At 29.5% G+C, this 12,500-nt stretch overlaps 1 protein-coding gene across 8 annotated transcripts in view; it reads right to left on the bottom strand.

Moving 5' to 3' along the window:
- The window catches only part of LOC118440255 (serine/threonine-protein phosphatase 2B catalytic subunit 2), a 203,523-nt gene that overhangs the window by 60,970 nt on the left and 130,053 nt on the right, over positions 1-12,500 (bottom strand). For all 8 annotated transcript variants that reach the window (XM_035863046.2, XM_035863045.2, XM_035863043.2 and 5 more), the window contains one exon: positions 1,788-1,899. In XM_035863046.2, the coding sequence (XP_035718939.1) occupies positions 1,788-1,899 (112 nt within the window). The remainder of the gene's footprint in view (positions 1-1,787; positions 1,900-12,500) is intronic.

Here is a 12,500-nt window from a genome sequence, read left to right as displayed (position 1 = left end):
CTGCTACTTAATTCACTACGAGTATACATCTGCTTCCATGTATGTTTATATATATATATATATATATATATATATATATATGTATAATACATACATATGTATATATATGTATATATGTATATATGTGTATATGTATATGTATATATATATGTATGTATATAATACGTATTTTAAATATGTATACGTGAGTATGTGTTTTAAATGCATATATCTGCATATACATTTTAAGTGTACGTGTATATATATATATATATATATATATATATATATATATATATGTGTATGTATGTATACGTGTATTTTACATGTATAAACTCGTGTATGAATTTAACAAGTAGATATATATAGATATGTATATGTGTACATATGTATGCGTTTTATGTGTGTGAGCGAGAGCGCAGTCCAGGGACAAATGTTAATCGCCCGTTATGCCTATCGGTGCGAAAGACTTTTTCCTAATCGATCGATTCTCTTTATAGCTGTGTATGTGTGTGTGTATATATATATGTTTGTGTGTGTGTGTGTGTGTGTGTGTGTACGTATGTGTTTTCTTTTTGTTACAACGTCACTCGTTGCATCTCTCTCTCTCTCTCTCTTTTTTTTATTATATTACATGTTTTTATATGTCTTTTTTTTTGTTTTTATTTGGTTTACTGTGTATTATTTTATCTTTTTTTTCGTTTTTTTTTTCTCTTTTTACATTTCCAACACAATACCCATTATATTTTTATTTTATTGACTATATTATATGTTATATAATAATATATAATACATAATATACGTATGTATGTATGTACGCATACGCGTATATATATATATATATATATATATATATGTATATTTTTTTTTTTCATTTATATATCGAAATATTTCGTAGAAAAATTGAAGAAATTAATTTCGACCTATACACGTACGATCTCGAATATTCTTCTTGTTCTTCTTCTTCTTATTTTTTTTTTTTTTTATTTTATATATTAATTTCATTACACAAAGTGTATATTTCATTGTAAATTGCAAATACTTTCTCATATATAAAGTATATAAAAAATGTATAAATGAATTAAAATATATTTTAATTATGAATTAATAACTAATCGATTGAAGAGAAGATATATAATTCGTTCTCGAATATAAAGGCGAATTATTCAATCACATATACATGTATACATATATATATGTGTGTTTGTGTGTACGTGTGTGTGTGTGTGTGTGTATGTACATACGTGTATACACATATATATATACATGTGCATACATATATATATATATATATATATATATATATATATATATATATATATATATATATATATATACGTCACGCTACTTGGAATATTCTAAAATTTATGGAATATACGTGTTCTACGAAGTTTACTTATGTAGAAGTAGATCAGATTTGTCAAAAACAAGTAACCAACTTCGAAACTAAGTTCTGGGATGTTTAAAGATGGTAAGAATAATATAAATTCAGTGACGAAACTACTACCGAAGAAAATCGATTTGTCTTTCGTATACCAACAGAATCGATATTTTTTTGTTTTCGAACGACGAAAATTTTTTTTACTCTCTTTTCTTCCGTTTTCTTTTTTCTATTTTTTCTTTTTGTTTTTCTTTTTTCCTTTTCTCGTAGTAAACAAGTATAATATAAAGTAATTAGTAATATCTATTATATTATGAACGAGTAAAATGTATATATAGATATCTAGTAATCTAGATAATTACGTATTAAGAAATTAATATTAATGAATAATATAATATCAGACAATAATATGGAATATATTACTTACATTCTTGTTTAAATGTGAAGTATTCCGTGAGATGACGACACTCGTGGTTACCTCTGAGAAGGAAGAGTGTGGTGGGATGGCACAGTTTCAGTGCCCACAGGTACAACACGCACTGCAAATAAAATATAAAAAAAAGAAAAAAAAAGAAAAAAAAAAGATAAAATAATAATTAAATGTCAAGTCGAAATTTAAGAAACGATCGATTCTATCTGCACATAATCTTTGTGCATATTAATAATAATAATAATAATAATAATTATTATTATTATTATTATTATAACTGTAATAATAATAGTAATAATAATAATAATAATCAACTGAGTTATGAATTAATTTTCGTCATAGCCATTTTCTATTCTGAATCTCTCTTTCGTTTTATGAATTGTCGCAGACATAATTCTCCGAGGGTTTTACGTTAAATAAATTTTCGTTTGTTCTTTTACCTCATAAAAAAAAAAGAGAGAGAGAGAGAGAGAGAAAAAGAGAAAAAAAGAGAAAGAGAGAGAGAGAGAGAGAGAGAGAGAGAGAGAGAGAAATTATGTCGCTGCGAAATTGACTTATCGGCGAACAAATATGTATCGTTAAAAATTTTCTTACGATAAAAATTCATCATACCGTGGATATATGTATAATAAAATAAAATCAACAGTATACAAAAAATACAACAAAGTCGTTTGTTGGAATATATATATATATATATATATATGTATGTATGTATGTATGTATGTATGTATATACTTATGGATAGTCATACATACATACTTACATATATAGATACGAGACAATTTTTTTTTGTCCCTCTATGCATCTAACAATGCGCAACGCCATTATAGAGGATAAATTAAATGTCTCCGCAAGAAAAAGAAGAAAAAGAAAAAGAGAGAAAAAAGAAAAAAAAAAGAAACAAAATAGAGGAATGGTAGAGACAAATTTTTGTCGTTTGCATTATTGCAAAATGTATAAGACGCAATAGAATATAAAATACAAAAGACAAAAAGACGAACAGAGAATAAGAGAGAAAGAGAGAGAGAGAGAGATAAAGAGAGAGAGAGATAGAGAGAGAGAGAGAGAGAGAGAGAGAGAGAGAGAGAGAAAGATAAAAACGAATGATAATGTCATACGTTTGGCACGATAAAACGCATTTATATTCGACGATTTCCAACTAAAAAAGAGAAACAGAAAGAGAAATAGAAAGAGACATGAAAAACAGGGACATGAACAGCGACAGAGAAGCTACATATATCGAGCATTAATAGGTAACCAAATATCAGCAGCAGCAGCAGCAGCAGCAGCAGCAGCAGCAGCAGCAGCAGCAGCAGTAGCAGCAGCAGCAGCAGGAGTAGCAGTAGCAATTGCAAGAAGAAGAAGAAGAGTAGAGCACGAGGGCACCGCAATGCGCAATTGCGCAAAACGTCCCGTGACACAGCCACATGACTTCTCACGAGGTGGTGAGACGCCTTGGCAGAGAGAAAAAGAAAGATAGAGAGAGATAGATAGATAGATAGATAGATAGATAGATAGATAGAGAGAGAGAGAAAGAGAAAATTAGAGAGAAACATACACATATTTCTTCTCTCTCTTTTTCTCTCTCTCTCTCTCTTTCTCTCTTTCCATTTATATATACATACATATATCTCTTCCTCTCTTTATGCGTAACCCGATTTCCAAGCTTTCGAATACAAATGGTGAAAGAGAGTAAAAAAAATAGAGAAAGAGAGAGAGAGAGAGAGAGAGAGAGAGTGTGTGTGTGTGTTTATGTTTATGTGTATGTATATATATAAATATATATATAGATAGGTAGATAGATACGTATATACAGTCAAGTTCATTTTTCGTTAGGTCGTCGGATACGATAGATACGCATGCAACATACGTTGCATGAAAATCAATGCAAATGTTATCATCACATGTAAGTGCTTGTATATGTACATACATGTATACATACATATATATATATATATATATATATATATGTATGTATATATATATGTACTACGAAACCAGTTCACCAATCGTGCCAAGAATTTACGAAACTCGGTTAGTAAAGTAAGAAAGAAAGAAAAAGAAAAATAAGAAGGAAAAGCAAAGAAATAAATAATAAAAGAGAAATAAAAAAAAAGGAGCAAGAGAAAAACAAGAGTTCATAAAAAAAAAAAAAAAAAAGAAAAAGAAAAAAAGAAAAAAGAAAATTCGTAGACGTTCGTCCAACGAGCGTCCTAATACAATTTTTAACTTTAAGAGCTTTTACGTGCTTAAAATGTTATTATTCGTTCGTTTTGACTTGATTGTCGATCTAATTTGAATATGAGAAAAAAGATAAAAAAAAAAAATAAAAGAAAAAAAGGGAAAACTAGAAATTAGAAAGAAAAATGTCAAAGTTTTTCTTTACGAAATTAATTATTGAAACGATTTGAATCGTGATAGTAATTACGACGGATTCGTGCGACGAAGTAACTTTTCTTTTTTTTTTTTTAATATTACGACAAAACGACGAGTTTTATAATCGACGAAGAATTAGGAAAAGAATCAGAAAATTAGGAATGAAGAGAGAGAGAGAGAGAGAGAGAGAGAGCTTTCGACGTCGGAAAATATTTTTTTCCCCAACTTCTCGAAATCGATGGAATTTTTTAATCCGTTTATCGGATCGGAATTTTTTTTCTTTTTTGTTTTATATATTTTTTTTTCGTTTCGTTTCGTAATAATTAACGAACGGATAATAAAAAAGATTAGAAATTTCGAATTGAATTGAGTTCGAGGTTGGATCAATGTTACCCGTTCTTACGAAATTACTCAATTACCCCCGTAATAGCATTGAAAGTTCAAACGACAAAGTTATAATTCTTTTACCACATATACTCTTTCACGATCGCCGACAAATTGGAACATATATATTTCAAAATTGAAACGTGTACAAAATCTATCTAATGTAATTTGTCGTTCTCTCTGTCTCTCTCGGTCTCTCTCTCTCTCAAAAAAAAAAAAAAAAAAAAAAAAAAAATAGAGCAATTGGACCATTACAAATTTTCGCAAAACAATATTTCCCCACAAACAAAACAATAATAATTCAATATTCAAATAACAGAACCAAGGACAAATTTGAAAATGTTAGAACACTTCGAATCGGAACGAGTCCAAAGTCAAATATAATTTATCATTCTCTAAAAAAAAAAAAAAAAAAAAAGAAAAATAAAAAAAAAAAAAAAATAAAAATATGGAGCAATTCGATTATTATAACTTTCGAAAAAAGATCTTACAACAGTAATAATTCAAAATGATAATAATTAAAAATTAAAATAACGTTAATCAGCCTTACTAATATTATATATCTTTTCTCTTTATGGAAAACCAAAAGAATTTGATCTATATCGTAGACCTAAGAAAAATATCATTCTAATATGTGTGCGTGTGCGTATATTATATATAGATATACATGTACACACATACAGATATATACATATATATATATATTTACTCACACACAACAAACAAACACACGCACTCAGACATATATATATATATATATATATATATATATATATATATATATATATATATATAATATTACGGTAGGCAAAAAGGATCATGCGAAAAGTTGACTGTACTCGTAGTTCGTTGAGAATCGATATGAAATGCAGCCCATCTTTTATTCATAGCAATGTGTACGGTTGCGATACGAGCTTGAGAAGCAATGTTGTTGGTGTCGTGGATATTAATGCAGGGAGTGCAGTCGACGTGTGTGCATACCCACCCATCTACACATATACCCTCTCTCTCTCTCTCTCTCTCTCTCTCTCTCTCCTTCTCTCTCATATATATATATATACTCGAATATACATACACGTAGATATACACACGCACAATATTCACTCACTCATTCATACTTACTCATGAGTGCACAAATACATATGCCCGCATATATATATATATATATATATATATATATATATATATATATATATATATATAGTATCACGACCCACAACACTCCATATCGCGATTAGGTCGCGATCGTTGAGGCATAATGCAAGCGTGCCTTTACGTATATAACTAACCAGACAATACTCTACCCTTAGAGATTATATATCGATATATCGTTATTGTGTCGGTGTCACGCGACAATAATGAGCCAGTTACGTATTTCATTTTCGATTGTTCAAATTTTAAAATAATAATAATTTACAAATTTATTAATATCGTAGATTTCCTTTTTCTTTTTCTTTTTTTTTTTTTTTTAAGTATCATTATTTATTTATTTATTTATTTATTTATTTATTTATTTATTTATTTATTTATTTATTTATTTAGTTATTTATTTATTTATTTATTCTTCATTCTTTTTCAGGTTTTTTCTCTTCTTTCCTTTTTTTCTTTCTCTTTCGTTAGATAAGAAAAAAACCAGACGCACGGTTTATCGTCGAACAAATCGAAAATTTCACTTCTAATATCTAGGAGAATAAAAATTTATTCCTTTTTTTGATCGTTCATATTTGTAAAAAGAAATAAAATAAAATAAAAAAAATAAAAATAAAAAAGAAAAAAGAAGAAAGAAAGAAAGAAAGAAAGAAAGAAAGAAGGAAAGAAAATATACAAATCGTTTAAACTTAATTTATCTACCCCTCTTTTACATATCCTTTTCTTTTTTGTAGAAAATAATAAAAATGAAAAAGAAAAAAAAAAAGGAAGAAATAAAGAAGAGATATATTATAATTTAATGTCATTTAAAGATTGACGTTGTAACATTATGATAAAGACCATTAGTTTTTAAAGATTGCTATTCATACACACACACACACACACACACACAAATAGAGAGAGAGAGTTTAACTTCCAAATTGTGTTACAGGAATATGAATATAACTAGACGTTTTAAATTGACACATTAAAAAAAAAAAAAAAGAAGAAGAAGAAGAAGAAAAACAAAAAAAAGAAGAAAGAAGAAAAAAGAAAAAATAAGAAGGAAGAGGAAAAAAGAAAAGAGAGAGAGAGAGAGAGAGAGAGAGAGAGGAGAGAAAAAAGGATTAATTCAAATTCGATGAATTAAGGGATCCCTCCTGGCGGGACGGAGTTTTTCCTCTCGTTTGATTTTTTTTTTAATGAATTAATTAAAGTACGAACAAAGGAACAGGAAAAGAAAAAGAATGAGAGGAGGATTGAAAGGGAAGAGGAAGGAGTATTGGTTGGTTGGTTGGTTGGTTGGGTTGGTTGGTTGGTTGGTTGGTTGGTTGGTTGGTTGGTTAGTTGGTTAGTTGGTTGGTCGAGAAAGTGCGGGCGGGGGTAGTGTGGGAAATACAAATGAAATGGTTCGTTAGGATACGATGGTAAGGGATGGGATTGAGAGGGGAGGTAAAAGAAAGAAAGGGAAAGGGAGGAGAAGGAAATGGGGAAAATGAAAAGGAAGTTTTGCATAGTTACGACTCCATTGTATTAAATGGCTTTCTTGTTTCTCTACGAATAAACTCCCTTGAACGATAAGAAAGAGAAAGAGAAAGAGAAAGATATAGAAAGAGAGAGAAAGAAAGAAAGAAAGAAAGAAAGAAAGAAAGAAAGAAAGAAAGAGAGAAAGATACAATTGAGATGTAAAGGAAGATCCGTTTGTTGGATTCCTTTCTATGTGAAACTATGTCGATTTTGTGATACTAAACGAGATTTTCGTGAAGAAAAAGGAAAAAAGAAAAGAAAAATAAAAATATATATATATATATATATATATATACATATACATAACGCGAAGATTATTGTTAAAAGGAAAAAAAAAAAAAAAATAAAAAAAAAAGAAACAAGAAAAGGAAAGAAAAACGAAAGAGTAAAAGAAAGAAAAATTATCGAACGATTCACGATCATTATTAGTTTGTTTGTTTACTCTCTACTGTTCATCCCATCCACCCACCACCCACCCCCCTTCCCCTCTACGATACCTTCAATACGCTTCTCTCTCTCTCTCTCTTTCTCTCTCTTTCTATTTTTTTCTTTTTTTTTTTTTTTTTTTTTTTTTAATTCCAACGAACAAGTTCACGATATCGTTCGTGATGAAATCATTTGTGAAATTGTTTCGTGAAATTGTTCGAGCCTAAGATAACAATATTTATTATCAGGATCCAAATGGAATTTGATTGTTTAACTATGCGAAAAAATTTATTATCAATAAATCGATCGAGGGCAAATGAATTAAATACTTGTGGTTAATGTTATAATGAATAAAAAGAAAAAAAAAAAAAAAAAAAAAAAAGAAAAAAAAATAAAAGTAAAAAGAAAAACAAAAAGATAAAAAAGAAAATTCTTTATTTTTTATAAATTATTTTCGATAAGGTAAGGTCGCCGCATAAATAGATTTAATACTCGTATTTAATCTCGTAAAAAAAAGTTGTAGTAGTAGAAGAAGAAGAAGAAGAGAAAGAGAAAAAAAAAAAAAAGAGAAAATAGAACGAAAAATAAAGGAAACCAAAAAGAAAAAAAAAGAAAAAAAAAAAAAGAAAAGAAAATGTAAATATTACCAAATAACGTTATATTTCTAAAATTTGTAATCTTAAATAAAACTTGTAATAAAAAAATTTCAATTGATAAGAGAAATAATACTATTGCGTTAGATATCGCAAAATTAATATATTTATATCTCTTTTGTTATAACGTTCTAATAACAATGAAAAAAAAAGACGAAAGAGAAAAAAGGAGGGGGTGGGAAGAAAAAAGGAACAATGGGAATATTATTGCAAGAGTAATAATTATTAATTAGGTCGAAGGGGTAAAAAGAAAAAAAAAAATTTTTTTTAGGGGAATTTTATTAAACGACGGTAGCATAAAAATCGAGAAATATTATATTAGCGTTAACGATCGAGAACATAAATTTTATCGTATACAATTTGTTTATAAGAGAAAAGTATAAGTATTATAGTTTAAGTGGGATTAGATACGTAAGTAGATAAATACAAATACAAATACATACACCCACACACACACACATATATATATATATATATATATATACATATAGACATGTATGGTGAGTAAGTAAGATGCAATGCATAATACTTAAAAATATATATATATATATATATATATAATTTATTATCTTGGCAAGAAGACAGTGGTTTATGTCTTTTACTATTGGCGAGAACTTTCAATCCCACGTATGTAGATGGTAATCTTAATGTTTCAAAGATATTTTACACTGTGCCAGATATTTTCCAATCTCTCTCTCTCTCTCTCTCTCTTACTCCATCTCTTTCTCTCTCTTTGGCAAACCATTCGACAAATAATAAATCCACATGTTTTTTTTTTTGTTTTTTATTATAGAAGAAGAATACGTTCATTTAACCACATTATTTATAACCAATGTATATCATTGTTTAACATTTCTAATCGTTATTGTTCCATCTAATATAATTTATATATCTATTTACCTACCTAACTATCAAGCTACCTATTTACTTACCTACCTATTTATCTATCTCTAGTACAAAATACGATATAATAAAACCTATATTATCTTACAAAATAATCTAACTAAGTATGTCCTTGTATCTATGTTCTACGTTTGACTTTTATAAATGTGTTACTTTGAAAAAGCTCAACGATGCGATAAACAATCCCTCCCTTTAACATTCTATAATTATTATAGCAATATCATATTCTTGTCTCTCTCTCTCTCTCGTCTCTCTCCCTCTCCCTCTCTCTCTCTCTTTCTCTTTCTCTTTCTTTCTCTCTTTGTAATAGTATTTATGATACACCAATTTTTCTTAATATTTTTAGTCAAAGAAATTCGTTCAATTATCCTAATTTTGTCCTTTAGTTAAAATACACCTAAAGGAATACTTCGAAATTGTTTTCAGAAAGCTACCTTACACTCTATTATCGGATTATTTAGACCGTCGCTAATAGAGTCTCTCTCTGTGTGTGTATGCGTGTGTGTGTGTGTGTGTAAAATTTGATTAAATTGTAATATACGAGAATTAGGAAATTTCAATTAATTCTTCGAATTAAAAATCAAAAATCGAAATCTGTTCCATTATTACATTTGATCTTTAATCCTTAACAAGAGAGAACCTTTTTTCTTTTTTTAAACCTCATTAGAATGTACACATATATATAAATATATACATATATATATATATATATATATTTTCTTCGTCAATTTAGATTAGTTAGATTGTTCTACGAAAAAAAAAAAAAGAAAAGAAAAACAAAGAGTACGATTAAAAAAAAAAAAATTTTTTTACGATCGTTTCCAAGTGAATAAGAAGAAGAGGGATGGTTGGTTTAAGGGTAGCTAGCAAGAGCTAAGTCACCCTTCGAATCAAGCCAATCCTCTTTTTCTTTCCCTTTCTCTTTCCTCATCCCTTACCCTGCCCTTATCCTCTCTCTCTCTCTCTCTCTCTCTCTCTCTCTCTCTCTCTCTCTCTCTCTCACTCTCTCTTTAAAGGTTCTCGATAGTCTTCGTGTCGTAGATAAACCGACCGACCGTGGAATCAGTGAAAGATTTTAGCTTCCACACGTAGTATATAGTAATAGTAGGGGGGATAGAAGAGGAGGAAAAGGTAAAAGGAGGAGGACGAGGAGAAAGAGGAGAATGAGGACGGGGTGGAGAACAAGGAAGAGGAGGAGATGGAGAAGACAGGGGAAGAGGTTTTCGGTCTCCGGAGAAATCGTTCAAGCATATTGCGGATAGAATATCGATCCTCATGGTAGGATCTACTTGTATCTCTCTTTCTCCCACCTCCCCCTTACCTCTCACTCTCTCTCTCTCTCTCTCTCTCTCTCTCTTTCTTTCAATATATCTATTTTGTTCTAAAACTCATTCCTACTTCTTTTTCTATTATATAGTATATATATATATATATATATATATATATATGTATGTATGTATATAGTATAGTAATCACATAGATCGAGAGTCAGGGATAATGTCCTTCAAAAACGAGAGGCAAACTCTATTCTTCCTCTTGGTAGTGTCTTCTAGATTGTACAGGGATAATTCGAAAATAGGATCACCCCTTGAGAAAAAGCGTATCGAAGCGTAGAAAAAAAAAAGAGAGAGAGAGAATGACTATGTCCACTCTCTCTCTCTCTCTCTCTCTCTCTCTCTCTCTCTCTCTCTCTCTCTCTGTCTGTCTTTATCCCTATCTATCAATGATTCAACATTCTTCCCAATAGCCATTTATAATATCGGTTAATGCCAATCCGCACAATCTCTCTCTCTCTCTCTCTCTCTCTCTCTCTCTCTCTCTCTCTTTTTTTTTCTTTAAAAGATTCGACCTTTCCATTGTGCTTTGTAAAATGGAAAGAAAAAATGGAGGAAAAGAAAAGAAAAAAAGGGAAGGAAAAAAAACCTGGCAAGAATTTTTACGACATGAAACGAGTAGAAAAGAATCTCGTAAAATGATAAAGAGAAGTGATAGGTTGGTAGTAAAGATAGAGATACGAAGGTTAAGATAGATAGGGAGCTTTTCCTTGGGAGGAGGGTGGGACGGGGAGGGAGACGGAGGGGGGAAAGTGGATGGGGCGAATCTTTTGTATAGCGAGATTCGTTGAAAAGATTATAAGAGAGATAGATAGAAATTGAGAGAGAGAAAGAGAGAGAGAAAGAGAGAGAGAGAGAGAAGTAAATAAGTCAGATTGATCGTTGAGATCGGATTATTATGCGATGATCGTTTTGTATTGAATTCTTGAAATTCTTTTTTTTCTTGCTCTCTGTCTCTGTCTCTGTCTCTCTCTCTCTCTCTCTCTCTTTCTATTTCTATCTATCTTTCTCTATCAGTCTCTTTGTCTCTTTCAATTTAATACACTTCTTCTTTTTTTTTTTTATCTCTCCTTCATTGATTATTATAATGAGTTGGTCCAAAAGAATAGTCCCTTGGGTGGATCGAAAGTTCTTAAGTGACATTAATAATCAATTACTCTCTTTACAGGAAACACATTCTTTTCTTTTATCTTTTTTCCCTTCTGTTTATCTCTTTTTTCTATTTCTTTCTTTCTTTTTTCTGTTTTTTCTTTTTTTTTTCTTTTCTTTTTTCTTTTTTCTTTTTCTTTTTTTAAATTCGCAAATAGGTTCGCAGGTAATAAAATTACGAAAGGAAGACAGAAAAAAAAGAAAAAGGAAGAGAGAGGGAGAGAGAGAGAGAGAGAGAAAAGTTGATTTGAAATGTTTCGAAGAAAAAAATAAATAAATAATTAAACGACGAAAAAAGAAAATTAATAAATGAATGAATGAATGAATGAATGAATGAATGAATGAATGAATGAATGAATGAATGAATGAATAATTAATTCTTAAGATCAATTTGGAAAGTTTCAAAGAACAAAAAAAGAAAAGGGAGAAAGATAAGAAAAATGCAAAAGTAATTTTTCTAAACGAAATTTAATTCGACAAAATTTATCTCTCTTTCGGTGATGGATTTTGCTGAGTATTAGAAAGAAAAAAAAAAAAAGAAAAAAAAAAAAAAAGAAAAAATAAGTTAATAAATAAACAAATAAATAAAAGAGCTTTGCTAGTTCTTCATTATATTTATATTTTTCTAGACATTACTTTTAAGCGTTAACCATGCGATTGATTTTCGGAGAGAAAAAGAGAGAGAGAGAGAGAGAGAGAGAGAGAGAGAGAGAGAGAGAGAGAGAGAGAGAGAGAGAGAGAGAGAGGGTAGAGAGAGAGAGAGAGAGACACACAGAGAATTTTCAAAGAACACTTTGGATCGGTAACACGGTCCGACGCAACCTACGCTC

This window comes from Vespa mandarinia, chromosome 7 (genome assembly GCF_050613455.1).
Source record: "Vespa mandarinia isolate Hongniang chromosome 7, ASM5061345v1, whole genome shotgun sequence".
In the NCBI taxonomy this organism is placed as follows: Eukaryota; Metazoa; Arthropoda; class Insecta; order Hymenoptera; family Vespidae; genus Vespa; species Vespa mandarinia.
Note: the sequence above shows the minus strand (reverse complement) of the source record. Positions and strands in the feature narration are given on the sequence as shown.